The sequence below is a fragment of the Polyodon spathula genome, chromosome 37 (genome assembly GCF_017654505.1).
Source record: "Polyodon spathula isolate WHYD16114869_AA chromosome 37, ASM1765450v1, whole genome shotgun sequence".
Lineage (NCBI taxonomy): Eukaryota > Metazoa > Chordata > Actinopteri > Acipenseriformes > Polyodontidae > Polyodon > Polyodon spathula.
In genome coordinates this window covers 2,924,104-2,950,259 of record NC_054570.1, presented here as the reverse complement: position 1 = coordinate 2,950,259, position 26,156 = coordinate 2,924,104, and the positions used below count along the sequence as shown (strand labels likewise).

At 44.9% G+C, this 26,156-nt stretch overlaps 4 protein-coding genes across 4 annotated transcripts; 2 read left to right on the top strand and 2 right to left on the bottom strand.

The window, feature by feature from the left end:
- The first annotated feature begins 669 nt into the window (after positions 1 to 669).
- LOC121304356 (TNF receptor-associated factor 2-like) lies at positions 670 to 5,104 on the top strand. Its single transcript, XM_041235447.1, has 5 exons — positions 670 to 771; positions 932 to 1,105; positions 1,662 to 1,739; positions 2,503 to 2,562; positions 2,887 to 5,104. The coding sequence occupies exons 1-5, from the start codon at positions 706 to 708 to the stop codon at positions 3,676 to 3,678; spliced, it is 1,170 nt and encodes a 389-aa protein (XP_041091381.1). The 5' UTR covers positions 670 to 705; the 3' UTR covers positions 3,679 to 5,104.
- Positions 5,105 to 5,298: 194 nt separating this feature from the next.
- On the bottom strand, positions 5,299 to 12,556 carry LOC121304361 (N(G),N(G)-dimethylarginine dimethylaminohydrolase 1-like). The gene is made up of 7 exons (XM_041235458.1): positions 12,230 to 12,556; positions 9,540 to 9,924; positions 8,608 to 8,710; positions 8,183 to 8,256; positions 7,912 to 8,031; positions 7,376 to 7,519; positions 5,299 to 6,998 (listed from the first exon to the last, which is right to left on the bottom strand). The coding sequence occupies exons 2-7, from the start codon at positions 9,831 to 9,833 to the stop codon at positions 6,882 to 6,884; spliced, it is 852 nt and encodes a 283-aa protein (XP_041091392.1). The 5' UTR covers positions 9,834 to 9,924; positions 12,230 to 12,556; the 3' UTR covers positions 5,299 to 6,881.
- Positions 12,557 to 14,147: 1,591 nt separating this feature from the next.
- Positions 14,148 to 15,953, top strand: LOC121304378 (protein Bouncer-like). Its single transcript, XM_041235481.1, has 3 exons — positions 14,148 to 14,434; positions 14,933 to 15,055; positions 15,597 to 15,953. Exons 1-3 carry the CDS (start codon positions 14,308 to 14,310, stop codon positions 15,812 to 15,814), a joined length of 468 nt encoding a protein of 155 aa, XP_041091415.1. The 5' UTR covers positions 14,148 to 14,307; the 3' UTR covers positions 15,815 to 15,953.
- A 621-nt stretch (positions 15,954 to 16,574) lies between these two features.
- Positions 16,575 to 25,139, bottom strand: LOC121304362 (chloride intracellular channel protein 1-like). Its single transcript, XM_041235459.1, has 6 exons — positions 24,778 to 25,139; positions 20,592 to 20,701; positions 20,288 to 20,413; positions 19,845 to 19,951; positions 19,087 to 19,268; positions 16,575 to 18,574 (listed from the first exon to the last, which is right to left on the bottom strand). Exons 1-6 carry the CDS (start codon positions 24,814 to 24,816, stop codon positions 18,413 to 18,415), a joined length of 726 nt encoding a protein of 241 aa, XP_041091393.1. The 5' UTR covers positions 24,817 to 25,139; the 3' UTR covers positions 16,575 to 18,412.
- Positions 25,140 to 26,156: the final 1,017 nt, after the last annotated feature.

The window sequence follows — 26,156 nt, the reverse complement described above, 5'->3', positions numbered from 1 at the left end:
ATATATATATATATATATATATATATATATCTAATATATATATATTTGCAAAATCGTTTTAGTTATAAACTATTCAAATGAAAAGAAAAAGTTTTTCAATTACTTTTCTTTTTCGAATAGTCGAGTATTTATAGTGATTGTTATGTGTATGTATATGTTTTATGATTATGTAGTATATTAAATACATACACACACACACACACACACACACACACACATAAACGTTGCAAAAACCAGCACACCGATGCTACATCTACTGTCCAGGTACTGCAGGCGTATATATATATATATATATGTATATATATATATATATATATATATTTGTACATAAAACTACACAAAGTGTTGTCCTTCAGCCCTCGGCGATTCGGGAGCCGCTAAGTGCTGTGTTGCTAGGTCAGGAGTGTCCATTCCTGCCTCCCAGGTAAGACACGGAGGATGTGACACCCAGAACCCTAACTGTGGCCTCACATACACCAGACTGTATGGGTCTATTTGCCTAACTCGGATTTATAAATCTGTTGTTAACCAGGAAGAATTCGGGGGGGGGGGGGGGGGGGGGGGGGGGGAGAGACAGGGCAGCAGGGGAGTGGGGTGCTGTGTGTCACTGGAGGGCAGGAGGTGGGGGGGTTGCTGTGCGTTGATTGGCTCCTGTGCTCCTTGCAGGTGTTTCCTGACAAAGCCACAGAGAATAACGCCTCCGGCATGGAGATCCAGTGTACAAACTGTACCAGCGGCTGCACCTGGAGAGGACTGCTCCAAGACTACCTGGTGAGAGAGAGAGGAGGGGAGAGAGGGGGAGGAGAGTAGAGAGAGAAGGGAAAGTGGAGAGTGGAGAGAGAGCGAGGAGAGTGAGGGTTAGCTAGCTCAGTGGGTCAATGTTAATTCACACTGAGCTGGTGATAACCTGTGCGTGTCTGTGCCTCGGCAGAGCTCTCACGAGAGGGAGTGCGAGTATGCAGTGGAGCCGTGCACCAACGCTGCCTTCGGCTGTGCGTTCAGCGGGGAACGCAGGGCACTGCAACACCACGAGAGCCATGTCTGTGAGTGGAGGCTGGTCTACTGTCAGCACTGCAGCTGCTCCCTGCCACACAGCCTGCTGGAGGTAAGAACCATCATCATCTCCTTACTGCTTTAATACCCCCTGGTAAAAGCACAGCACAGTGTAGTAAAGCACGGAGAAGACAGTGAACCAGCCCCCTTCTCAATGCACGGAGAAGAGAATGAACCAGCCCCCTTCTCAAAGCACAGAGAAGATAATGAACCAGCCCCCTTCTCAAAGCACAGTGAAGATAATGAACCAGCCCCCTTCTCAAAGTTTAATGCTATTGTATCCAATTATAAAAAGAAAGTATAAATCTGTAAACATGTTGATGTCATTTAGTTATAGACAATTTGGCCCTAATGGATAATCCCAGAATGCTTTGGTGCTTGTCTGCAACTCTTTAGCAAAAAAGCAGAACTGGGAGCTGGTGGGGGTTTTGTGTGTCAGTCAGAATCAAAGGAACAGTACTGCAGCTACCACAAAGCACCTGCCAGTGTTAATCAGTGCTGTACTGTGGGAAGGAGCTTCTGGCTGTTTTTATGCTATTTAATCTGCCAGATGGTGTCTTTTCAAAATGCTGCTGTTCACTTCAGTGATGGCTGTCTGTTCTCTACAGGATCACTTGTCAAACTGCCCGAAAAACAAGCCCAAGAATACACCAGAGATACCGCCCAGAGGCACGGGGGCGGAGGAAGTAAGTGGATCTGCTCTTTTGTCAAAGCCTGGTTTGAAACGAACACTCTTGTCGTGCAGATCTGACTTTGCACTTAACTCAGGGAATGCTCATGTCAGCGTTCGTAACATTTCGGTCAAAAGTACTGTCATGGAGTACAATGTCACCAAGTCATTCCAGGCCCCTATAATGGAAGTGTTCATGAGAGTCACAGACATGCACTTGGAAAACATCCATGTGAGTTGGGTTAACAATGAGATTCTGAAAAATGATAGACAGTGATACAGTGTCACCTAGTCTCCAGTTCAAACAAACCTATTGATTTAAAGTATTCCAATACAGTTTATGTACAGCTCTGGCTAAAAGTTTTGCCTCACCCTATAGAATGAACTCATTGTGCTTCATAAAGTCGAATGAAACCTGCTGAATAATGTCACATTAACATATTGAATTACACACTGCTTGGTAGTTTTCCATATACTTAAAAACTTGACATTTCGAAATCTGACATGAAATACTGTTCTGCTATTATGACTTCCAGTAGACTAGTATCATTTAGTAGTTTCTTTAATTGCACGATGTTGAATAAAATATCTAAATTATGTGTCTAGTTTATTTATTTTTATTTTTATGTCTCAATCCTAATATTCCATGGTGATGCAAAACCTTTTGCCATAGCTGTACATAGTTTAGCTCGAGTGGTTATTCTAAATCATGCTGTGCTTGGTTTCTATGGGAGTGCTCCTGTTTCCCAGTGACTGAGTTTGTCTCCTCCCGTTTCCAGGAACCCCAGCAAGGAGACAAGAGCTCTTGTCAATCTGAGGCACACAGCTCTCCCAAGAAGGTAGGGTTAGATCATTGTGTCTGTCTGTGTGTGTATCTATATCTCCTCCACTATCTCCTACCCAAGACCTCCTCTCCCTGTCCCTCACCTCCTCTCCCTCACCTCCTCCCCCTCCCTCACCTCCTCTCCTCACAGCCCCAGTCCCTGGTAGAGAAGCTCCCCTCCCCTCTCTCACTGATTCCCCTCTATCTCTCTCCTCCCTCTCCCTCACCTCATCCCTCTCCTTCACCTCCTCTCTCCTTAGCCCCAGTCGCAGGTAGACAAGCTCCCCTCCCCTCTCTCACCGATTCCCCTCTATCCATCTCCTCTCCTCTCTCCTCACAGCCCCAGTCCCTGGTAGACGCGCTCTGCTCCCCGGCTCACCTCCTCAGGCTGCTGTCAGTCACCTCCTCCCTGCAGACTCGCCTCGACCGGGGCGAGGAAGTCAATGCCACCTTCAAGAAGCTGGTGATGAGCAAACTGCTGGCAATGCAGAGCCTGCTGTCCACCGAGCAGGGGGAGAAGGAGGGGGACGCCTCGACCCCCAGGGAAGAAATCAAAACGCTCAGTCAGGACCTGGCTGTCTGCAGAGGGGCTCTAGCGGAGCTCCAGAGCCGCTGCCTGGGGTACGAGCGAGCCCTGAAGCACCTCCAGAGCAGGGGGGGTGCCACCGCGTCTGAGAACGGGACCCTGGTGTGGAAGATCAAAGGCTTCTCTGCCAGCCTGAGGGAGCCCGAGAGCAGCACGGCCCCCCCTCTCCACTCCCCCGCCTTCCTCAGCCACCCCTTTGGGTACAGACTGTGCCTCCGACTGTACCCCTGCGGAGACGGGGTGGGCTGGGGCTCCCATGTCTCCCTGTTCCTGTGTGTGATGCGGGGCGAGTGGGATGACGTCCTGCCCTGGCCCTTCAGGCACAGGGTCACCTTCTCCTGCCTGGACGCCTCGGGGGGCGGCAGTGACGTGCGCGAGGCCTTCCTCCCCGACCCCCTGAGCGCCTCGTTCCAGAAGCCCCGCGCTGCCGTCAACGTGGCCAGCGGCTGTCCTCTCTTCATCAGGCACTCCCTGCTGCTCGCCCCCCACAACCCCTACCTCCGCAACGACACCCTGTACATCAAGGCTGTCATCGAGGCACACTGACAAACACAGAGACAGGCACAGAAACACACGGACTCAGACAAACACAGAGACACACTGACAGAGAGACACAAACACGCTGCATGTCAAGGAAGTCATTAATATGAGCGGGGCAGCACTGGGAGACAGACACATTGACAGAGACACACTGACATTATTGCGGTCATTGACAGGAGTGAAGCAACATGGTAAACTATACAGAGGCACACACTTTTGTTTGTAGCATTTATGAGAACTTTCCATTGACTCCTGTACTCTGCAGATTCATATTCTAACCTTAGAGGGGTTTCAACATAATTTTCAAACATTTCCTTTCAAAAAGCACTGTGGGCCGGGCCTATATCCTGGAAGGTGGGTTTTGACCCTGAAAACTCTACAAACTAACCCACAACCTGGTCAGCTCTATCCAGCAATGCATGACTGCAACCAGAGCTGGAGAGAGACAGTCTGTGGCCCATGATCAGAATCCACAGGGACTGCATGCTGCTACCTCTCGCTGGCACGAATAGAGGGGGGCAATGCTTGCTGTTATTCACTTGTATTTATGTAGAGATTGTATTTATTTATCACGTTTTGATCCTGAACCGCTGGCATGAAAAATCATGTCTGTTGGTAGCTGACGTGGTGCTTGTCTGTATCCTTTCCTCTAGTATTGTACTGCAAAGCTGCCTTTAACATTGGATCAATGGGGAAAATGACAAAACATGAATAAATAACTAAAACATCTATAGCTGTGTTTTGCAAAAAAACTGAGAAGCTATTGATTACACAGCAAGACACTACAATGCACTGTAATGCATAGCAAAGTAAACACCTGGTGGTATTATCGCACATTGCTTTACCATACACAGCAGCATCGTGTCAGGACACTTGATATTTATTTTAGGTTTAGAAAAAAATAGTCAGAGCTCAATACTGGAGCGAGAGAACCACAATCCCAGCGGTGAAACTGTGTGGGAAGCGTCAGAAGGTGTGAAAAAGGCACTTGAAGTTACTCAAGCTATGTTTTCATCAGCCACCGAGTTGAAAGCGGTTTGAAATCAGACTCGTTTATCTGAGATCAAATCCGCTTCGATTGGGACCCGCAGCCCAGTTAGGATGGCAGAACCCCATCTCTGCAAGAAGGGTGCTAGAGAGGTTTTTAAATCTGCAATAAGAAAAAAACGTGGGCTGAGGATGAAAGCTGTACATATATTACACTGTGAAATAGGAGCAGCTTGTGAATCTCTCTCTAAATGGCAATTATACAGTGATTCATACTTGTGATATTTTGTGTTATGTCTGGTTGCTGATTGGTTTTACTTGACAATCAACTGCCAGCTTAGGAGCTGGTGAAAAATATAACGACCTTTGCTGTCCATGCTCCAGAAATGCGCTGGCAAGCGTCGCATTGATTTCTATGAAGGGTATTGTCAACTGACAATGGAAAACAAACATACAATTTGAAAAAATGTAAACTGTGAAATAAAGTTGTATATTTTAATAAAGTTGTATATTTTAATAAGGTTCTGTATTTTTAATAAAGTTCTATATTTTTAATAAAGCGATGGCGTGTGCGTGGTCTGTGTTGCTCCACTTTTAGCCAAATTAAAATAACGGGAAAGTCGACAGTTTCGTTCACAGCTTTTTTTTTTTTCTTTTTTTTTTTTTTTTTTTACATGACAGATCGATACAACCTGCAGTCCCGTCTGTAATTCAAGAGATTAGTAAAGATATCTAAAACACGGGAATTCAAAAACTAGCTCAGGGTTATTAAGAAAAGAATTTTGAAAAAATCTTTCCCGGCAATTTTTCAACAATCTTTGCAGCACCTGAAAAAGCAGCTTCACAGCTGCAGTGTCCCACAGTGTCTCGCTGCTGCCTGAATGCTACGAGAATCTCCCTTACTCTCTGCAGCTTGCTGTGTATGCTGTCCAGGTGGTTTATATTCCCTAAGGAAGCTCTAGCTGCACACAAGCTGCCTGCTGTATTTATGTTGCAAACTGACAATATTTTACCAATCATTTGTCTAACACTATTTTTAATGTGCCTTTATATTTACTGTTTACAGTTATGCTGAGTGGTTATTTCTGCAATTCCTCAAATACCTATATTATTATTATTATTATTATTATTATTATTATTATTATTATTATTATTATTATTATTTAATCTGCTTTGATTATCAGTTCATTAGCTGCTTATCAGTCCTAGTTTGCAGCCAAAGACTAATACCAAGCTAGATCAGAGTATCTTTACACCTACTGCACAGCTAGTGTATTACCAGCAAAACTAAAGAAACTTGATTCAAAGTGGCAGACCACTTTTGTTAGTCTTGCAATACGCTAGTGGCGCACTAGGTGGTGCTGGCGCTTACTAATAAAGACACCGGTTGTGTATCGTTTCCACTGCCTGGCGCTCCCGGCAACAAAACTGGGTGTTTCCACGGCAATAAAACTGGGTGTTTCCACGAATCATACAAGTTTTGTGTCTCATACTCAATGCAATCAAACTGGCTGCAAAGGAGTTGCTTTATCACGTAGTCAGTGTTGTTAAGGCACTTCATTACGATGCATTGTGGTTTTACGTCTAGCAGTGCGACCCTTTCAAACTGAAAGCTAAAACAAACAAAAAAAACCTATCCAGCGCCACAATGAAACTAGCCACGAACGTCAGTCTCAGCTCCCACTGCTCGGACTGCTTTGTTCTAAACGCAGAGTTACCATCCCACAATCCTCCAGTGACCTTTGACACATGCCAAGCATTTCCAAGGTTGGCCATGTTTGGGAAGAAACACTCTATTTCCGCTAGCTGTGGTCAACTGAGCCGCTTGTGCCAGGCAGTGGAAACGAGGCGTTCTTTAGACAGGCAGCTAAAAGTGAACAGCAGCTCCTGAACTCCTAGCCACAACACAGACTTCAGAAAAGAAACGAACACAGTATGGTTCATTGCAATAAAAAGCACTCCGAATCAAACAGTGGCAAAGCCTTAATGAACACATTTCATGAGGTGTGTATGAAGTGGACTCACTTCAGCGCTTGAGCTCTGAGCTACTATGCCAAGAAATGCTAGCTACATGAGACCATTAAAACACAAAACAAAGTCAATCTGCCTCTTCTGGTGTGGATCCCTAGTCGCCGGCTTGTGGGTGTGGTTTCTGTGAAAGCTCCTCCTATACAGAGTGTTCCGTGCTCCCTGGTTGGCTCTCACAGGCTTGGGGGGAGTGGTTAGAGGTCCAGTCGGCGGTTGATGAGCAGGGAGCAGGAGGAGAGGGTGCCCCCTAGTTTGGAGGTCTCGCTGCAGGAGGTGGGGAGCAGAGTGTAGTCTGTGAGCTTCTGAAAAGCCTGAGAGAGAGAGAGAGAGAGAGAGAGAGAGAGAGAGAGAGAGAGAGAAAAGGGTAACATAAAAAGTAACCAATGAACGAGAGGTGACAAGCACTAACTTGATCACTTGAGTTATCCAGGAAGAATCATTGTGTTGTCTCTTTGCATGTAATAAACCATTTACACATTCTAAAACATTTAACAAAGTTACTTCTTTTTGTTTTGTGGATTAAACACTGCCGTGGCTTTGAGGGGCACTGAATTCAAAGTGATGTCACACTGCTACCAGCTGGACAACTAGAAAACTATGTTGGGAACACACACAGACACAAGAGAGGTAGAGAGATAAGGAGAGGCTGAACATGGAGGCCGTGTGGCAGGCAGGCAGGCAGACTCACGGCAGCGCTCTCTGGGTATTCCTCTGCGCTCCCGTGAAGCAGGTAGTTGCTCTTTGACCCCACGCGGATGTAGATGCAGTTGGCCGCAGCATCGTCAGGAACGGTCAAGATCTCGTAGTGGTGGTCAGTGAGCTGCTCCATCGCCTGGTCAGGAGAGAGGGAGCGAGGTGTTACAGCTGCCTCACTCAGTGCCAGGGCTGAGTTAACTGGCACAACCAGCAAACCTGGGGCACAGCATTACAGGGATGGTCTGACACGCTTTGACACGGGTCGAGCGAGGCCAAATGCAAGACAGCCCGGGTACAGCATGCCAGCGTGATTAGGGTTAGGGTTAATCAGACACACCTAAACTTGTTACCTTTCCACTGTGGCTAATCAAGCATGTAGTAAAACCTGGAATGGGTGAATCTGCTATACAGTAGGAGTCTAATTTCCATCCCTGCCTTACAAATATAGTTATGAACTCTCAGCAGTCCAGACCAACTTCAGTACAGATTTAATTAGTCACTTTAGCAGGAATACCAAATGTGACTCACCTTGAGTGCTTGCTTGGCCCCCTCACTGCTCCCCGCCACGATGGTGTCAGGACCCCCCATGCTGCAGAAACTCTTGAGGTGCACGGCTCCACTGACAGGGACGGTGGAGACAGCAAAATCCTGCAAACGAGGACCCACAGTCAGGAGGAACTGGACCTGCTGCAATACTAGGTATCACCACAGGGGGGAACCACAACATTCCAGCTCTGAATGAATGAATTAAAATCATAGCGTCTTTCTTTCAGATCAACTCCTGGCACACATCCCTCACCCGGAATGTATCAGCGACAAGCTCGGCCCCCTTGTGATTCGTCCACGAGGAAATCCCCACAAAGAACTCCCGCCCTGATCGGAGACAGGGAAACAGGAAGTGACAGCATAAACACAGGATGTGAGGTTGTCAGACTGAGCTGTGAGGCCGGCTGGCTGTAGTATTCGCCAAACCGAGAGAAAGAGAGAGAGAGAGAGAGAGAGAGAGAGAGAGAGAGAGAGAGAGAGAGAGAGAGAGAGAGAGAGAGAGGGTGGAGGGGGAGGAGAGAGGGGTAAGGGGCAGTGAAGGGGAACGAGAGAAGAGGGAGGAAAGGAGGAGAGGCAGGAGAGTGGTAGGGAGGGGAGAGAAGAGAGAAGGTAGGGAGAGAAGGGGAGGGAAGAAAAAGGATAGGGGAGAGGGAGGGGAGAAAGACGACAGCAGCTTACCTGTGAAAAGCACATCGCTGCCATCCAGAGTGGCGTTCTCATCATCAGCACCTTCAACCACATGCAGCTTCAACTCCTCCAGCACCTTCCTCACAGCCTCGGTCTGCAAGAGACCCAGGAGACACTGAATACCGTGCAGCCAGAATCACAGTTACAATCCACTCTCGTACCTCTTATTAACTTTATTAACTTTATCACATCTACAGCTCTGGCCAAAAGATTTGCATCACGGAGAATTTTAGGATAGAGACATCACCAGAATTCTCAGCTGTCATTGGCTAGCTGCGATCAGCAGCAGATGGTGCTAAACCCTGCCCTCGCATTTCCTGCAGACAGTTAACCCCCAAGACCCCAGAAAGAACACAGCATCAGTTTGTAATGAGTGATTAACAACGCATGCTATCAAAATGACACTATTTCATCTGCTTAATGTGCTATGGAGAGTGTCCATTCTCTGGTGTTTTTTTCTGCTATGATTCATAAATCTACTTCCGCATGCTGAAGAGAGGTGCTTTGAAAAATAACCACTAGGGGGGCGTGCTGCTCTCATTTCTGCCTGAGTTTATTTATTTATTTGCACCCGCTAGAGGGACTGTTGAGGGGAGAATAGGCAAGCTGTGGCTGGGTTGGTTTCTATCCGTACAGACAGACACAGTTATTCAATTTGTTTGGATTTGAGCCGGAAATCTGCTGTGAATATTTAATCTCTCTGTGGACACTGGCAGCAAGCCAGACAGAGCTCTTCTCCGCTCTCTCTTCATCCCCTTTGCTCCCTGCTGTGTGGAGTCCTCCTGTCCTTGTTCCAGGGCTGTGTGATGAGAGCTGTCTCTCCCTCACTACTCTCCCCCCTCCTCTCTCCTCACCTCTCTCCTCCTGTCCTTGTTCCAGGGCTGTGTGATGAGAGCTGTCTCTCTCCCCTCCTCTCTCCTCACCTCTCTCCTCCTGTCCTTGTTCCAGGGCTGTGTGATGAGAGCTGTATCTCCCTGTACGACGGCTGTATCCTCCACATTGTAGCTCTCTGGCAGCGTGCTGTCAGCTGGAATCTCTATCAGCTGCAGTCCCAGTTTCTGCCTCAGGATCCCAGTATAGACTCCATACTGGCGCTGTGCTTTGGCCAGATCGACCTCCTCCCCATCGCCACCTGTGGCCTTATTCTTCCCGAAGGAATCCGGGATTCCTCGGACCACCGCGTGGGTGAACTTCCCGTATCCCGACATACCAGCCATTTCTAAGTTTGACGGTAAATTTCCTGGACTTTTACAGAGGCTGTGTATATATATATATATATGATTCTTTCAGTGGCCTCTCTGTTATGATCTACAAAAGACAACAATTAAAATCACAACCAAGCCTTTAAAGGGTTAAACATTGCAAAGGTAACCAGGACTAGAAAGCCAACAAGTCTTTTAGCGAAGTCGCCTTGGGTTTGCAATTCTTTCACCCGAGTTCAGTTTAGCTGCCTGCCACACACAGGGGTGACACAGGCTAGATCGAGGAGAATCTCAGCTACAGTCTGCAGCTTGCTGTCTAAGCTCGGGAATCTTGTTGGCTCTCCAGGTGGTTTACATTCTCTAAGGAATACCTAGCCTGTGTTATATACATGTCAATGACAAGCAACTAATATAGTCTGTGTTAAGGTGCTACGAAACAGTAACTAACAAGATAAACTTGAATATCTGACACACTAATAATAATATATAGAGGCTTTCACAATGGACCACCATCACAAAGCGCTTTACAAGATACAAGACTAGGGTGTGTGAACTGTGCATCAGTTGCTAAGTCTAAGGCACAAGGAGGTGAAGTGACTTGCTCAGGGTCACACAACAGGGAGTCAGTGGCTGAGCTGGGATTTGAACCGGGGACCTCCTGGTTACAAGCCCGTTTCTCTAACCACTGGAGCACACAGCCTCCTATAAGGCAGGTCTGCAGATAAGTCTCCTATTGCATAGCAGTTAGCCCCAGTGTATAGGAAACATGCTCAGGTGTGCCCGATTAACCTCATCGTAAAACCAGGAATGGATCAAACTGCTACACAATGGGAGTCTTATTGCCATATGACATCTTGAGAGGTCATTTAATCTGGAGTTCTTTCCAAGAACAAGGCAGGCATGCTTGCAGTGTTGTGCGACCGTTCCTTGTGTTCAGTTACCCGAGCAAGCATGGCACAGAAGGGCCAGAAGAAGTTAAACGGTGCTGAGATTAGTCTTGATCCTATTGCTCACATTGCCTGGTTTATGATTAACTCAAAAGCGTCTTTCGTTGAACCAGAAACGGTTAATCGACCGTTCTCCTCAATGCAAATGCATTAGCGGTATTATTATATACAAAATCAAAAAAAATAATAATAAATAGCTCTAAATGTCGAGGTGAGTCCACTCGCTGTCGGACTGCCCGGTCAGCATGCAAGGAAGGACGTCTTTAATCCGAGCTGCAGCGGGATGTCTTCAGAACAGATGTCCAAACCGCTTGAGGCACGAACCCTACAGAGAATATAATCGCTCGGTAATTATGTTGCAATTGTTTTCGACGCTTGATTAAGGCTGCTGAAAAAACACAAAGTCGTGTGGAGTGTTAATCTGCAACATTATTTTACAAAACGAACCGGGCAAAAGCGACGACGCGAGCACTCAGAGGGCTTGAATGAAGCGGCTCTCTGTGCGCCTATGCTGGGATAGAAAAGAGCACTCCGCCCATCCACCCTTAATCTTAAAACCAAGGCGAAAATGAGTGAGAAGCGGTATTTAGATTTGTTAAAACGTACCCAAAATACACCCCCTTATAAAAGAATAATTAAAAAACAAACATAAATCTATTAATTTAATTTGTTACCTTTCTGGTTTGAAGCCAGTTTGTATCCCGTTTCTCTCTCCGTTTTATTTCTCAACACAAGCTCTGCTATCTGATTTATATTAATCCCATCCCATCCCCATATGGTCCGCCAGTATGATTCTATAGACGGGGCTAAAATAGTTTTTTTAATGATATTTCGTCTAGAATTTGTGTTTCTCTCGGGAACTGCCTATAAATTAAACGGGAACCATTACATAAAAGTATATTACACACAAATATATAGCGGCTGTATTAATTGTTCACATAGATTTCTCCCTCAGATTACACCAGAGACGTGTCTTCGTTAATCTTTAGAAAATAAACACAAACTGGACAGCCAACAGGGCCTGGTTTCAGATGAAACACAAGGCGAAAAACTATGGAAGAATGTAGTAAACATTTAACTTGAAAATAATATTTGAGCGTTACGCTGTCAACAAAAACTGAACGAATAACAAATCGAGTTTAATCATTAACCCCTTCGACTCCGGGTGTAAATAGTACACGCCAGGTAACACATAAAAAAATAAAATAAAATAATAATATCTATTGTAACCCCTGAAATTCTTAGAAAATAATATTAGAAAACTAAAATATAAATCATAAACCACGAACACTTCCATTCTTGAAATACACCCGACGCAGCTGTTTTTAACACGGGTGTATTTTGTTTGGGACGATTCTGCAGATTTTGTAGCGGTAATTTAGTATAATTTTTATAATAATTCGTTTTGCGTTTTCGTAGGAGTTGCATGTTTGTTTGTTTTTTGTTTTTTTGGGGTTTTTTTACCTCACTCAAGGTCCGTTGTTTTCAAATCCCTCCACCAGCCAGATCAGATTGCTTTTGTCCGGTCATTCAATTTCCATTCGCCCTCCCTGAAATCTCTCTCCCCGTCGATAATCCGGGCAGGTCTTGGTTGTTTTTTTGTTTTCTTATAAATAACGAATCCAGTGTCGGTGTTTCGCTGCGGGTCATTGAATTTTTTCTTAATTTTTTTAATTTTAATATGATGCTATACAGCATTAGCGCGCACTGTCTCTCTCTAGCGGTCAAAACTCAAAACACAAGTCAAAGATTGATATTAACTCGTTCAGTACTGGATGCAAAAATAAAAATACCGTACTGCACAGAACACACAACTCACTGCGATTCTGATATCTTGAAAATGAACCAAAGATGTAATTAAAAAAAGCAACGTTTGATTACATTTTCAGATACTTTGCTGTGTCATACCTGCCGTTACGATCATTTCAGCTGCTTTTTTGCTGTGCTATAGCTGATTTTATGGGATTTTAAAGATGTTATTTATGCTTGTTTAGCAATGGTAAATGTTACATCTCTCTCTCTCTCTCTCTCTCTCTCTCTCTCTCTCTCTCTCTCTCTCTCTCTCTCTCTCGTTCTGTAAGAGTGAGATACAGTATTTGCATATCTTATCTGGGAACTGTTAGATCAATAAAATAAAATTTAAAAAAATCAAAGTTTATCATTGAATTTAGGTTTATTTTGGTATTTCTAAAAGCAGGCACGGTCAACCAGTATATATATATATATATATATATATATATATATATATATATACATATATTTATATATTTAAGGTAAGTTTAACTTAAAATTGACCATTTTTTTTAATTACAGTAAAATATGTTCAATAGCAGTGTAAATACTTTTAAAAAACCGATGTCCATTTAATAATACGGAAATAGAAACTAGAATTAATCTGCAAATACAGTTTAAAGTCAATATTAAGGTCAATTTACCTTTAAATACGGTATTTGTTTTACAGTGAAGGGCCAGGCTCGTCTAGTGGACAGCTAGTATATTTGCAGAATGGCAAAGTGGAGACTTGACCCAAAATGACAGACCCCGCTGACTCTTCCTTCTATAAGCACACAGATCTGATCTAGGCTGCGGGCAGCTGGCAGTGAAAGGATTTCATTTACAAGCATGACTGCAGACATGCACAATGTGAAGGGAGCAGAGACTAGGTTGCAATGCTGTGCTAGTGCAATGCTTGTGCAGATCTGCAGCATGCTGTTGCTGTATCTCATGTGATCTCTGTTTTGTTTTGTGGCAGAGTCTGTTCCCAGTCATGAGATCACATCAGATGACCTCCACGAGGAATTGAATCAACGACCGTTAGCGCTAATTTAATAACACCACCCTGATCAGCTGGACGATCGGCCCAAAAGTAAAGCTCAGAGGAGATTATGAGCCAGCTCCTTTTTTTTTGAGAGATCACGGCTCGGATATCCCTGTAAAAGCATATGACAGTGTGGGACAGAGAAGATAATGCACTAGTCCCCCTTCTCAAAGCACGGAGAAGATAATGAACTAGTCCCCCTTCTCAAAGCATAGTGAAGATAATGAACCAGCCCCCTTCTCAAAGCACAGTGAAGATAATGAACCAGCCCCCTTCTCAAAGCACAGAGAAGATAATGAACCAGACCCCTTCTCAAAGCACAGAGAAGATAATGAACCAGCCCCCTTCTCAAAGCACAGAGAAGATAATGAACCAGCCCCCTTCTCAAAGCACAGAGAAGATAATGAACCAGCCCCCTTCTCAAAGCACAGAGAAGATAATGAACCAGACCCCTTCTCAAAGCACAGAGAAGATAATGAACCAGACCCCTTCTCAAAGCACAGAGAAGATAATGAACCAGCCCCCCTTTTCAGAGTGTACTGCTTTGGTATCCCCCTGGTAAAAGCACAACACAGTGTAGCAAAAGCACAGTAAAAACACTGCAAAGTGTAGTAAAGCATAGTAAAGATGCGAGCATTGTCAATCACAAGGCAGCATAGTGACTGTTCCATCAACTCTAATGTAATTAAAAAGCTGGGGTGGGGTTATATATTGGGTTTAAACAATGATGCTCTATCCACTGGCAACACTCGGTCTGAGAGAGAGAAGGAAAGAAGGGAAGAAGGAAAGTGTCTTCATGAGTCAAATTCTGTTCTTCGCGTTGACGGTTGCCCCTCTCTTCCCTTCTTTGGGTGAGTCAAAGCCGCTGCTGGATGAGATAATCAAACAGCAAACAAACAAAGCCTGACACTGTTTCAGAATGGGTTTATTTGTATCGGGGTGGAAACGCCGCTGTCTTTATTAATCACATGTCATCTGAAGGTGATGAGAAAGAAAGAGAAAAGTAAATAGTGAAGACAGATTGAGCAAATACAGAAATGAAACAGAAATATGTGCACAGTATAACAGCGATATTGTAATATCGTGCATCTTGCACATGCATGGTGTTATTAACTGTATGTGTTTTTACATGTTCGCCATCAAACAGTTGATTCATCAAAGAAAGAAAGAATTAAAAAAGAAAGATAGAAAGAAACAAAAGATAGATCGGTTTTGCTGGTGAAGCTTCTCCAGCCCCCCCCCCCCCCCTCTCTCTCTCTCTCTCTCTCTCTCTCTCTCTCTCTCTAGTTTAAGGTCTGCAAGTGATCTGTCCAATTTGTTTCTCTCTCTCTCTGTGTCGCCCCCTGCAGGAGAGGGCTTGAAATGCTACACCTGCGTTTTTCCAGCGATCTCGCCCATCGACTGTATCAAATACCCCAGAACCTGTGCTTCTGGGAATCGCTGTCTGTCCAGCGCTGCTGTCGGCAGGACAGGTTTGTGTCTCTATTTGTCTACCTGTCTAATAACATGATTTCCTCTACCAAGATGGCGAGTGTTAGCTTCAGTTCAACTGATGGACTTGCTTTGCCAAAATGGCTGAATGTTTGTAGTCCAGCAATCTAACGTCATATAGAGATGCCTCCTATAGCAACTTATATTTTAATACACATAATAATATTTATAATAATATTAAGAAAATGATACTACTACTACTACTACTACTACTAATAATAATAATAATAATAATAATAATAATAATAATAATAATAATAATAATAATAATAAAGGCTTGTATTGTGCCAAAAAACTAAAATAATCAGTAGCTTCAAGATACATTTGATTTTTGCAAACACTTACATATCTCGTGTGTTATATCATTTGAGAAGTCTGTCTTCCTTTGACGAGTTCAGACAGGGCTCTTCAAATCTAGATGTCTGCCGCAGACCTTGTGTGACACATAGTATCTCTGCAGAAGACTCAGGGCTACTTCGTGTGTACGTGCTACTACACTCTCCCTCCCATCGCCCCCAGCAGGTGGAGTACAGCTAGTGATCTATGAGAAGAGCTGTATATTGCCCAGTCTGTGTGGCCTGACAGGAGAGAAGTTTGCCATGGGAATCAACTTCACCTTCACAAACACCTGCTGTGATACAGACCTGTGCAACAGTGCTCCCGTGTGGAGACAGAAGAGCAAAGCACCCTGCCTGACACTGCTCAGCCTGATACTTACAGCAGTGATGATTTACTTTTGAGTTGCTTTTGGTTTTACACATAATCTATGTGTAAATAAACCAAATTCACAAGTTCTGATAACATGTAGATACACAAGATGTAATATAACCACAAATGTATCCAAAGGACTATGACCTAACTAATACATGCTAGCATTAAATTGAAAATACATAATGTGTATAATAATAATAATAATAATAATAATAATAATAATAATAATAATAATGTGTTTGTTTTTTTTTTTTTTTTTTTTTTTTTTTTTTTTACTTTTTTTTCTTAGAATAAATACCTCTGGTGTTAAATGTTGCTAACCTTGCTTGGTTGGGTAAGTTGAGGAAGGGGGAACTATTTTGGTGTGTTCATTTTGTTTATCACAGATCGTAGTTCGTCATTGCAGTAAACCTTTTAAAAAGTTTACCTCTATGCGCTCAAGAGAGCTCTCAAAATCAGATCTAACCTACATTAGTGTGACCGGTAACGTCGCCCCCTGCTGCCCTCTAGTGGATGTAAGAAATATTACATGTGTTCAACTTGGCATTTCACAATAAAGTCACTAGTGGGCAAAGTTTTGCAGGGACAAGGCTAATGGGTACACTGGCGCAGCAGATGTAGGTTAGATATTCGTTATGATAACGGTTTTCAATTGGACATCTGCCAATAAACAACAGCGAGACGGTTAGTGCGCTTCCCCCTGAGCTCTGAAATGACATTCTCCACTGATAGCCACTGTAAAAGACGAAATGATCGATACGCAAACAAGATGAAAACGCAAAGACTGACCACATTCTGAAACAGAGTTTTATTGGGGATGTTTTTTTTTTTTGTTTGTTTGTTTGTTTTACAAAAGGCACTGGCGAAAAACAGCCTTTAAAACTAAAAACGCAAGGGGAAATACCACATACTGAACAGAAAACAATGAACCGATTCACTCCTAGAATCAAACATCTTGACAACAAACTGAATTACTTTAGTCATCACAATTAAAGGGGCGATTCACGATATTATTTATCTGGCTAAACAAAAAAAAAAAAAAACACTCATTCTAAAGTCTTTAAAGGAGCTTCTAATCATTTTTTTTACGATGTTTCCCATCTGTCTTATTACACTTCCTCAGAAACGCTGTTTAAAACAGCCTTTTGATAAACTCTGTTGTGTTTTGAGTCCAGGAGCTGCTTTGGCTTGTAGCTGGCAGCTTTACCTTCATACATGAAGAGTTAACAATTGTCACCTTCCATATATGCGGAGGACCTCAGCGATTGTATTCTTTTTAAAAAAGCGGATCTCACTTCGGAGTCCTGCATTCACTCAAACTGGAGGACAGAATGACCGGGCAAATCACACTTCTCCGAGTGTCTCTACTTAAACAAGGTGCAGAGCTGGGAGTGAGGCAATGTGTGGCTTTCATGCAGGTTTAAACACACTTTCTTTTAGATAGATTCTGCTTGTTACACAAGTAGATAACGCGTCTGTACAACAGTAGGAGCCAGCGCCACTTAGCCTTGACCAGACTGCACACGGAATTTAAATCAACATGCTCCATTGAAACATATTTTTTTATCAGATGAGGGAGAGGGAGAGAGCCCTCCTGTACTATTGAAACTCACAAAGGTTTCCTGAAATTACACTTGCAATGCTACGGTGTTCAATTACAGCTATGCTGCAATGAAAACAACACAGCTCCGCACATTAACATGTGTACTGTTCATTCTGCCAAGCAGCAATCGCAGGGAGAAATACGCAAGCACGCTGTAAGAGGTTTTTTCAAGCAAAAGGGGGTCATCAAAAGGGGCTGCAAATAGAGAATGTTCACTCAATGTGAAAGGGGTGTAATTGATCAATTACATAGCAATTACAATTGCTTGGTCCCTTTGAGAATTCATATGTTCCCTTTATGTATTTTTCTTTACACAGTGTATAAATGCAGGCTATATTACAAGTCCATCAGCCAATATGAAATGTCATCATACACACGCACGCACGCACGCACACACACACTGCATCTAAGCAGAGCTGTCAAATTCCAGTCCTTGAGGGCAGCAGGGTCTTCATTCACACTTAAATTCTGAATTAACATAACTGATCTAATTATTTGTTGAATTTTACATATTGCATATGTTTCAAGGTCTTATACAGATGACGGTTTTAAAAATGCACTTTGATTCAAGGCACACTGCCTTATGAAACATTGTGAGGCTTGCAGAGAAGTGCCAAATGTGTCCAATTAATCAATAATTAGACCAATTAAGTAAGTGACAGCTCGGGGTGGAACGAAAGCGAGAAGACACTGAAGCTCTCCAGGAGCTGAGTTTGACAGCCCTCATCCAAGCAATCCTCTCGCTGTAAAAGTATAGCAATCAAAGATTTAAACTTGTGTCTCAGTGTGAGTGTGCGCGCACGGGTGTGTATATTTATAGCACCCCACAATGTATGCATAATGTAAACCCTAGATATCTTGAGCATAAATAATCATTGTCCCTTTGCTCCTGTGGCGTTTAGAACAGCAGGCATACCCTGCATGAGAGTCAACAGAGTCCTCACGAGAACTATGAGAGAAATAAATAAACGCTACAAAGAAGCGTGTGGGTGATGCGTGTGTCTGCCCCGGTCTCTGTGCCTCGTTACTTCAGCGCTCGTGCTACGGAGGTGTAGGCCTGCTCAATCTCCTGGTCAGCTGGGCAGGTTGAAGAAAACTCCTCTCTGGCATAGGCAGCGTCCAGATAGCGCCAGAGCGAGGAGAGCGAGCGCGGGATCTCGAATCCGCGGTACTTCAGACACACCACCTGAGGGCGACACAGACACCTCATTGCAATCTATGATACAACACACACAGTTCATTAAAATACACTTCACTGAAATCTGTTATACATTTCATTGCAATCAATAATATAATACACCTGCAATCTATTATATACTACTACTCCAGACTGACAGTTCAGCCCCATCTACAATACAATCCTACAAACAATGAGACAGACACCTTCGCCATCTTGAACACAACATCTCAAACACGCCATTGCAAACAGACAGCTGGACAGACAGAGAGAGGACAGGCAGGGACTCTGCAGAGATGGAAATAAGACTCCCATTGCACAGCAGTTTTGATCCATTCCTGGTTTTACTATGAATTTAAAAAGACCAACCTGAGCTGGTAACCTATACACTGTGGCTAATCAAGCTTGTAGTAAACCCTGGAATGGTTGAAGCTGAAGACTGTTGAAGAGTCTTCGTTCCATCCCTTTACAGCGACACTTCATCACAAACTAGAACGCAGCTCCCCTGCCCGCTCCCTCACCTTGACGATGTGCAGTTTGGGCAGCAGGTTGCAGTCGGCCAGCGTGAGCTCATCTCCGTCGAGGAAGTGGCGAGTGGAGACGCTCTCGTCCTCCGCGCTGTTCTCATCAATCTCCTCAGGAAGCGGCGTGCTCAGGAACGCATTCAGCTTCTCCAGGGCTCTGAGCAGCCCCTTCTCCAGAGCTGAGAGAGAGAGAGGAGGGGAGAGGGGAGCTCAGGAATGCATTCAGCTTCTCCAGGGCTTTGAGCAGCCCCTTCTCCAGAGCTGAGACAGAGAGAGAGAGAGAGAGGAGGGGAGAGGGGAGCTCAGGAACCCATCCAGCTTCTCCAGGGCTTTGAGCAGCCCCTTCTCCAGAGCTGAGAGAGAGAGAAAGAGAGAGGAGGGGAGAGGGGAGCTCAAGAACGCATTCAGCTTCTCCAGGGCTTTGAGCAGCCCCTTCTCCAGAGCTGAGAGAGAGAGAGGAGGGGAGAGGGGAGCTCAGGAACGCATTCAGCTTCTCCAGGGCTTTGAGCAGCCCCTTTCCAGAGCTGAGAGAGAGAGAGAGAGAGAAAGAGAGGAGGGGAGAGGGGAGCTCAAGAACGCATTCAGCTTCTCCAGGGCTTTGAGCAGCCCCTTCTCCAGAGCTGAGAGAAAGAGGGGAGAGGAGATAGAGGGGAGCTCAGGAACCCATCCAGCTTCACCTGGGCTGTGAGAGAGAGAGAGAGAGAGAGAGAGAGAGAGAGAGAGAGACTGAGAGAGGGGTCAAGGGGAGGACTCACTGTCGTTCATGGCAGGGTTAGAGTTCTTGATGTAGGCTGAGAATTTGGAGAAGACGTCCAGACCGGCTGTGTTTGACTCGGGGTTCTTAGCTGCCAGTTTGGGGTACCTGCGAGAGCACAGAAACACAACAGTAACACTACACTGTGACTACACAACACAACACAACAACACACTGATTACAACACTCATGGACACACAATCACAGAACACAAACACACATTGCCACTAGACAATAAAAGAACTAGACAAGATCAGTACAGGTTCCAGTGTGTGGTTCTTGGTTCTGGTTGTGCTTCTGTGTGTTTGGACTCGCCTGGGAGAACCCAGCATCTCCTCGAGGAACACATTGACCTTGTTGGTGTTGGTGCGTGCGTGCGTGTTGGTGCGTGCGTGCTGGTGCGTGCGTGGTCCAATTCTCCTCCAGTGTGTGGTTCAGACTCACTTGGGAGGGCTCAGGTTCTCCTCCAGGAACTCCTCAATCTTGTTGGTGTCAGTCTTCACCTCCGTGCCGTACAGGAGGAAGGGGGGCTGAGCACCAGGGGCCAGGTCCTTCAACACCTCTGGCTTCCTGCAGGGAGGAGAGGAGAGCGAGGTGGGATTAACACACAGGGGTTTGACACACACAGAGAGGGAAGGAGGGCCAATAAACACACACACAGAGCGAGGGAGACAGAGAAAGAGAGGGAGAGAGAGAGAGGAGATTAATACAAACACAGGTATACGTGTGCAGTCTGTGTTGGACTCACTTCCTCATGTCCACGGTGGTCACGTTAAAAGTGACTCCCTTGAGCCACAGCACCATGAAGAGCCGCTGAGAGAAGGGACAGTTTCCAATGCTCTGCCCGTCGAGCCCCGCCTGCAACACAAGACAGATCAGAACCAGCACAGCACAGCTCAGGACAGCGCAACACACAGCACAGCTCAGCACAGCACAACACACAGTATACCCGAGCACAGCACAGCACAATGACTCCAACCACAGAGAGACAAACTCACAACAACAGGGATTCACACTTTCACCAGCACCCAGTCCAGGGTTTCAGAACTGCCTCGTCTCGATCAGGTATATTATTGGAATGACCAGGTGCCAGGAGTTTGAACAACCGGGCTCTGAATTGCACATCTCATCACAGCATGAATTAATCACACCTCTGGGTTTGTAGGGTTATTAATAAGCGTTAGTCATGCAGTTATGAGATATTATAACATGCTCAAACTCCCGGCTCCTGATCATTTCATCAACAGACTATATTAAGGGAAGTTCTGAAACTCTGGACTGGGTGCAGCAGGGCTTGTGAGAGTTTATAAGGTTTGGTGCCCTGCAATTGGTCTGACACCTTTCTTTCTATATAATTGTAAGTGTGACACACAAGTGTACAAACAGTAGTTAAAAAAAAAAGAGAAAAAAAAAGACTTCAAATGACAGTTTTGACTTTCCTTTATTAATTATCAAAACAGCAACATCTATTATAGACTGCTGAGGATCTTTCAGCCAATCAGAGCACACATTTCTCCTTCTGCGTTCCATGACACATAAAAGAGGAAACCCTGTTAATGACATCACCATGCCACTGTCAACGCAGCGCTACAAAATCACCATCACACCATGTCACCAACATACTTTGCATAAAATATATTCTAAACAAAGAACGTTGTAAAGACATGAAAGAGGATATCCTCTTCTCAGTGTGCGTTTCTTTGTGAATTTCTCCTTCCTCGCCGAAACTCCTTTCCTGAAACCTGGTCATTCAGTTCCTGGCTAGGTTTCCGTAACCCCTCTATTCTCTGTGTAAAGAAGTGTCTCTGACCCTCTGTCCTACGTCTATTAAAGTAAATTGTCAGGAGACCAGGACCAAAGACGCGCGCATCAAACCAAATAAAGTTGAGGGGTAAACTTTCAACTCCCCCCCCCCCCCCCCCAATTACAGAACTTAATCACTAATAAAGTCCGTCCCTCTGTCTGTCTGTCTGTCTGTCTGTCTGTCGCACTCTTCTAAATGAACACGACAACCGCCCCTTGGTTTTGCATGAATTGTGGCTATAGTTTTTGCTCACTTTCTTTGTTCTAGCCCAGGGGTTCCCAAACCTGGTCCTGGGGGACCCCCTGTGGCTGCTAGTTTTCAACCGAACTCTCAATTACTGAACCAGACCCTTAACTGAACTGATCACTTGCTTAATTAGAACTTTTGCCTTGTTTTCAGCTCTTAAACAGTTGCAGATTTCAAAGTTAGCTGTAACATTTTATAAATAACCATGCCTGAGAGAGCAGCCCCAGTGCAGGTGATCAGGGAGGCAGGCATAATATATACATATATAAAATTTAAGTATTGATTTACTATTTGATACATTTATTTTGTTTTTTACTTATTTGACCTCAAGAGGTCACAGCTCGTTCCGTTTATGGTCTTACTGTCGGAACACTATTTCCTCATCTGTCATGCTGATGTGCTGGGGAGACAAAATAAGTTGATTCCTGGAGCCAGCATTACATTTCAAACATCAACACCAGGCAGAAGGATATCTACATCATCAGATGGAAGGAAACGCAAATGGATGGAGACGCAGATGGATCACATTCGTTTACTGCAAAGCTACTTCTTAGTTGGTGCTTATCTTGGCGAGAGCAGAGTTCAAATCAGCATCAAGTTTAACATCTACTCTCATGTAATGGAAATCACAATCTGAAATCTCAGCATGCACTGAATTATTCAAAAATTGGAAAAAAAGGGTCTTCATACAGCAACAGATTGCTACTGTGGGGGCAGTCCTTTATCTGTTGCACCATAATTTGGGACCGGACACACTGAAATGGGATAGCGGGAGAATAAACTGTTCTGGGGAAATCTGAGAACTTTTTCTGCCAATTTTGTACCTTTTATTTATGTTTTACCACGCTCTGAATTTTGTAAACAGTTTGAAAATAATAATTCTTCAAGTTCTATGCTTTTAAGTGATATATGGATTCATGGCAATTAGATAAGATTTGAAAGACTTGTGACTCTTACAAAAAAGTGTGTGCATTTTCTTTCAAAATTCCCCCATCCAAAAATAAATAACCTGGCTCAGAATTCCAGCAGAGCATTCTAAAACTTCAGAATTCCAGCATAGTATTTTAAGTCAGGCTTTGAAAGGGTTAATCCATGTATTTTTTTTTTTATTTTTTTTATCAACAGCGTGTCAGTCTGTTCCCCAAAAGCAAACACTGTCAGCACACATGGTTTCTACAGGACACTGCCCCTCTCAGCTTACACCCATTGCAAACAGTACAAGGAAGCCCAGCCCAAGGTAAATGCAGCTCCAAGCACTGTTCCATTCACAGCACAGCTAGAAACAGAGTTGCCATGGATACCGAAGAAGGATCAAATCTGGCAGAAAGTAAACAGATCCCAAGAGAGAATTAAATTTTGGGAGTTTCTGATTTTTATGTTTTAACCAAAACAACACGGACAACGCATAAGCTGAAACAGCGTTAAAAATACCACATCGCTAAGCCCCTTTCAATCAGACACTCGTAGTAGTTCACTTAGGGATGAGGGAGGGAGCAAGCAAGCTCAGTCTCCATGCCTCAAGCCTGCCCTGGGCAGGAGGGAGCACCCGTTCACTAGGGAGGGAGCAAGCAAGCTCAGTCTCCATGCCTCAAGCCTACCCTGGGCAGGAGGGAGCACCCGTTCACTTAGCGATGAGGGAGGGAGCAAGCAAGCTCAGTCTCCATGCCTCAAGCCTACCCCGGGCAGGAGGGAGCACCCGTTCACTTAGAGATGAGGGAGGGAGCAAGCAAGCTCAGTCTCCATGCCTCAAGCCTACCCTGGGCAGGAGGGAGCACCCGTTCACTTAGCGATGAGGGAGGGAGCAAGCAAGCTCAGTCTCCATGCCTCAAGCCTACCCCGGGCAGGAGGGAGCACCCGTTCACTTAGAGATGAGGGAGGGAGCAAGCAAGCTCAGTCTCCATGCCTCAAGCCTACCCCGGGCAGGAGGGAGCACCCGTTCACTTAGCGATGAGGGAGGGAGCAAGCAAGCTCAGTCTCCATGCCTCAAGCCTACCCTGGGCAGGAGGGAGCACCCGTTCACTTAGCGATGAGGGAGGGAGCAAGCAAGCTCAGTCTCCATGCCTCAAGCCTGCTCTGGGCAGGAGGGAGCACCCGTTCACTTAGCGATGAGGGAGGGAGCAAGCAAGCTCAGTCTCCATGCCTCAAGCCTGCTCTGGGCAGGAGGGAGCACCCGTTCACTTAGGGATGAGGGAGGGAGCAAGCAAGCTCAGTCTCCATGCCTCAAGTCTACCCTGGGCAGGAGGGAGCGCCCGCTCTCCTGAGGGTGAGGGCGCAGTTCCTTTTAAGTACTGCAAAGACCCACGCAAGCTACAAACGATCCGAAAGGCCGTGCAAAAACACACCAAACGTGTAATCCTGAGTAAATAAACGCTTCGATAAATAAAACCCGCGAAAACGATCACCAGTCATTGTGCTAGCAGACCATACCCCTCGAAAATACATGCAGGCTGTTTGAAAGAGGAAGAGAAACTTTAACAAAGTCCCCATTCATTTACTCGCTGGGGGGGGGGGGATATATAGACCGCTGACGCCCTATACGCGTAGACTGGTGGGAAAAACACAGCCGCAAATGCGCACATCCCCCCCAAAAAAACAGAACAAAATACATAGCCCTGGGAAAAGAAGTCAAGTTACGTTCACTTCCTGAACAAAGCCTCATTCTTAAAACATGCTCCAAGTTTTGTCTATTGCGCAAGACTTTAAAAAGGATGAGATTATTATTAATTTATCCAAACCAGTAACGCCATTTACTTTTGTCAGTGTCCAAGGTCCGAGCCTCTTAGAATCGACTAGAATGATAAACTGCACGCCATCGTACATTCTGGAAACATGTGTCACAAGCTTGTAACATGAGCAGATAATGCGTGATATTAAAATGTCTTACCTTTACAAAAAGTTCCACTTGTAGGTCTTCGTCTGCCATGGCGGCTGTGTATGGCTACTGCCGTATCGCGATCGTCAAAATAAAATTTATATTGTATATTTATTTGCTTATTTAAAAATAAAAATAAATAAACACGTTGTTTTGGGAGTTTATCTTGCTAAATGGCAATGCAACACGTTATTGCTAAAACAAACAAAAATATGTCGTTATGCGTTAAAGTAAGTCTAAATTTAGGAGTTTGTGTGTGATTCTAGTTTCTTGCACAAGTATGACTGCTATGAATCGTTCCCTTTGCTGAGTTCGTTTATTTCCTTCCTTCCTGGACAGACAAAAAGACCTTCAGCGCCCAGCAACAGATTTGCTGGAGGCCCCGCCCAGTTGAGAGAGAGAGAGAGAGAGAGAGAGAGAGAGAGAGAGAGAGAGAGAGAGAGAGAGAGAGGGTGGAGGGGGAGGAGAGAGGGGTAAGGGGCAGTGAAGGGGAACGAGAGAAGAGGGAGGAAAGGAGGAGAGGCAGGAGAGTGGTAGGGAGGGGAGAGAAGAGAGAAGGTAGGGAGAGAAGGGGAGGGAAGAAAAAGGATAGGGGAGAGGGAGGGAAGAAAGACGACAGCAGCTTACCTGTGAAAAGCACATCGCTGCCATCCAGAGTGGCGTTCTCATCATCAGCACCTTCAACCACATGCAGCTTCAACTCCTCCAGCACCTTCCTCACAGCCTCGGTCTGCAAGAGACCCAGGAGACACTGAATACCGTGCAGCCAGAAGGGTATACCGTGCATCCAGAATGGTATGGGGGGGGGGGGGGGGGGGGGGGGGGGGGGGGGGGTAAACTGTAGAATTGATTTCCTTTTTCTTTTTCAGTCCAATCCCTCCCTTTCTGTCTGAGAATTACGCCAAATGTCCGGTACAACACGCTACAATCACCAACTGTGAACCCACTATGTCACAGTTGCAATGTAATTATCATACTGTACAGAGAACTTGAGCTGCAGTTACAACGTTATTCTACCGCATTGTAGTCTGGTGATCTTAAAGTGCAGTTGCAATGTAATTATCATACTGTACAGAGAACTTGAGCTGCAGTTACAACGTTATTCTACCGCATTGTAGTCTGGTGATCTTAAAGTGCAGTTGCAATGTAATTATCATACTGCACGGAGAACTTGAGCTGCAGTTACAACGTTATTCTACCGCATTGTAGTCTGGTGATCTTAAAGTGCAGTTGCAATGTAATTATCATACTGCACGGAGAACTTGAGCTGCAGTTACAACGTTATTCTACCGCATTGTAGTCTGGTGATCTTAAAGTGCAGTTGCAATGTAATTATCATACTGCACGGAGAACTTGAGCTGCACTTACAACGTTATTCTACCGCATTGTAG

Excerpts from the sequence above, each read along its gene's own strand:
- LOC121304356 (XM_041235447.1), top strand. The coding sequence starts at position 706 with ATGGAGATCCAGTGTACAAACTGTACCAGCGGCTGCACCTGGAGAGGA. Across the intron at positions 1,106-1,661 it reads TGCCACACAGCCTGCTGGAG|GATCACTTGTCAAACTGCCC; the intron begins GTAAGAACCATC and ends TGTTCTCTACAG. Across the intron at positions 1,740-2,502 it reads GAGGCACGGGGGCGGAGGAA|GAACCCCAGCAAGGAGACAA; the intron begins GTAAGTGGATCT and ends TCCCGTTTCCAG.
- LOC121304361 (XM_041235458.1), bottom strand. The coding sequence starts at position 9,833 with ATGGCTGGTATGTCGGGATACGGGAAGTTCACCCACGCGGTGGTCCGA. Across the intron at positions 8,257-8,607 it reads CAGCGATGTGCTTTTCACAG|GGCGGGAGTTCTTTGTGGGG; the intron begins GTAAGCTGCTGT and ends GTCTCCGATCAG. Across the intron at positions 7,520-7,911 it reads GGGCCAAGCAAGCACTCAAG|GCGATGGAGCAGCTCACTGA; the intron begins GTGAGTCACATT and ends TCTCCTGACCAG.
- LOC121304362 (XM_041235459.1), bottom strand. The coding sequence starts at position 24,816 with ATGGCAGACGAAGACCTACAAGTGGAACTTTTTGTAAAG. Across the intron at positions 20,702-24,777 it reads AAGTGGAACTTTTTGTAAAG|GCGGGGCTCGACGGGCAGAG; the intron begins GTAAGACATTTT and ends CTTGTGTTGCAG. Across the intron at positions 18,575-19,086 it reads CCAAACTGCACATCGTCAAG|GTGGTGTGTCTGAAGTACCG; the intron begins GTGAGGGAGCGG and ends TGTCGCCCTCAG.
- LOC121304378 (XM_041235481.1), top strand. The coding sequence starts at position 14,308 with ATGATGCTCTATCCACTGGCAACACTCGGTCTGAGAGAGAGAAGGAAA. Across the intron at positions 14,435-14,932 it reads CCCTCTCTTCCCTTCTTTGG|GAGAGGGCTTGAAATGCTAC; the intron begins GTGAGTCAAAGC and ends CGCCCCCTGCAG. Across the intron at positions 15,056-15,596 it reads CGCTGCTGTCGGCAGGACAG|GTGGAGTACAGCTAGTGATC; the intron begins GTTTGTGTCTCT and ends CGCCCCCAGCAG.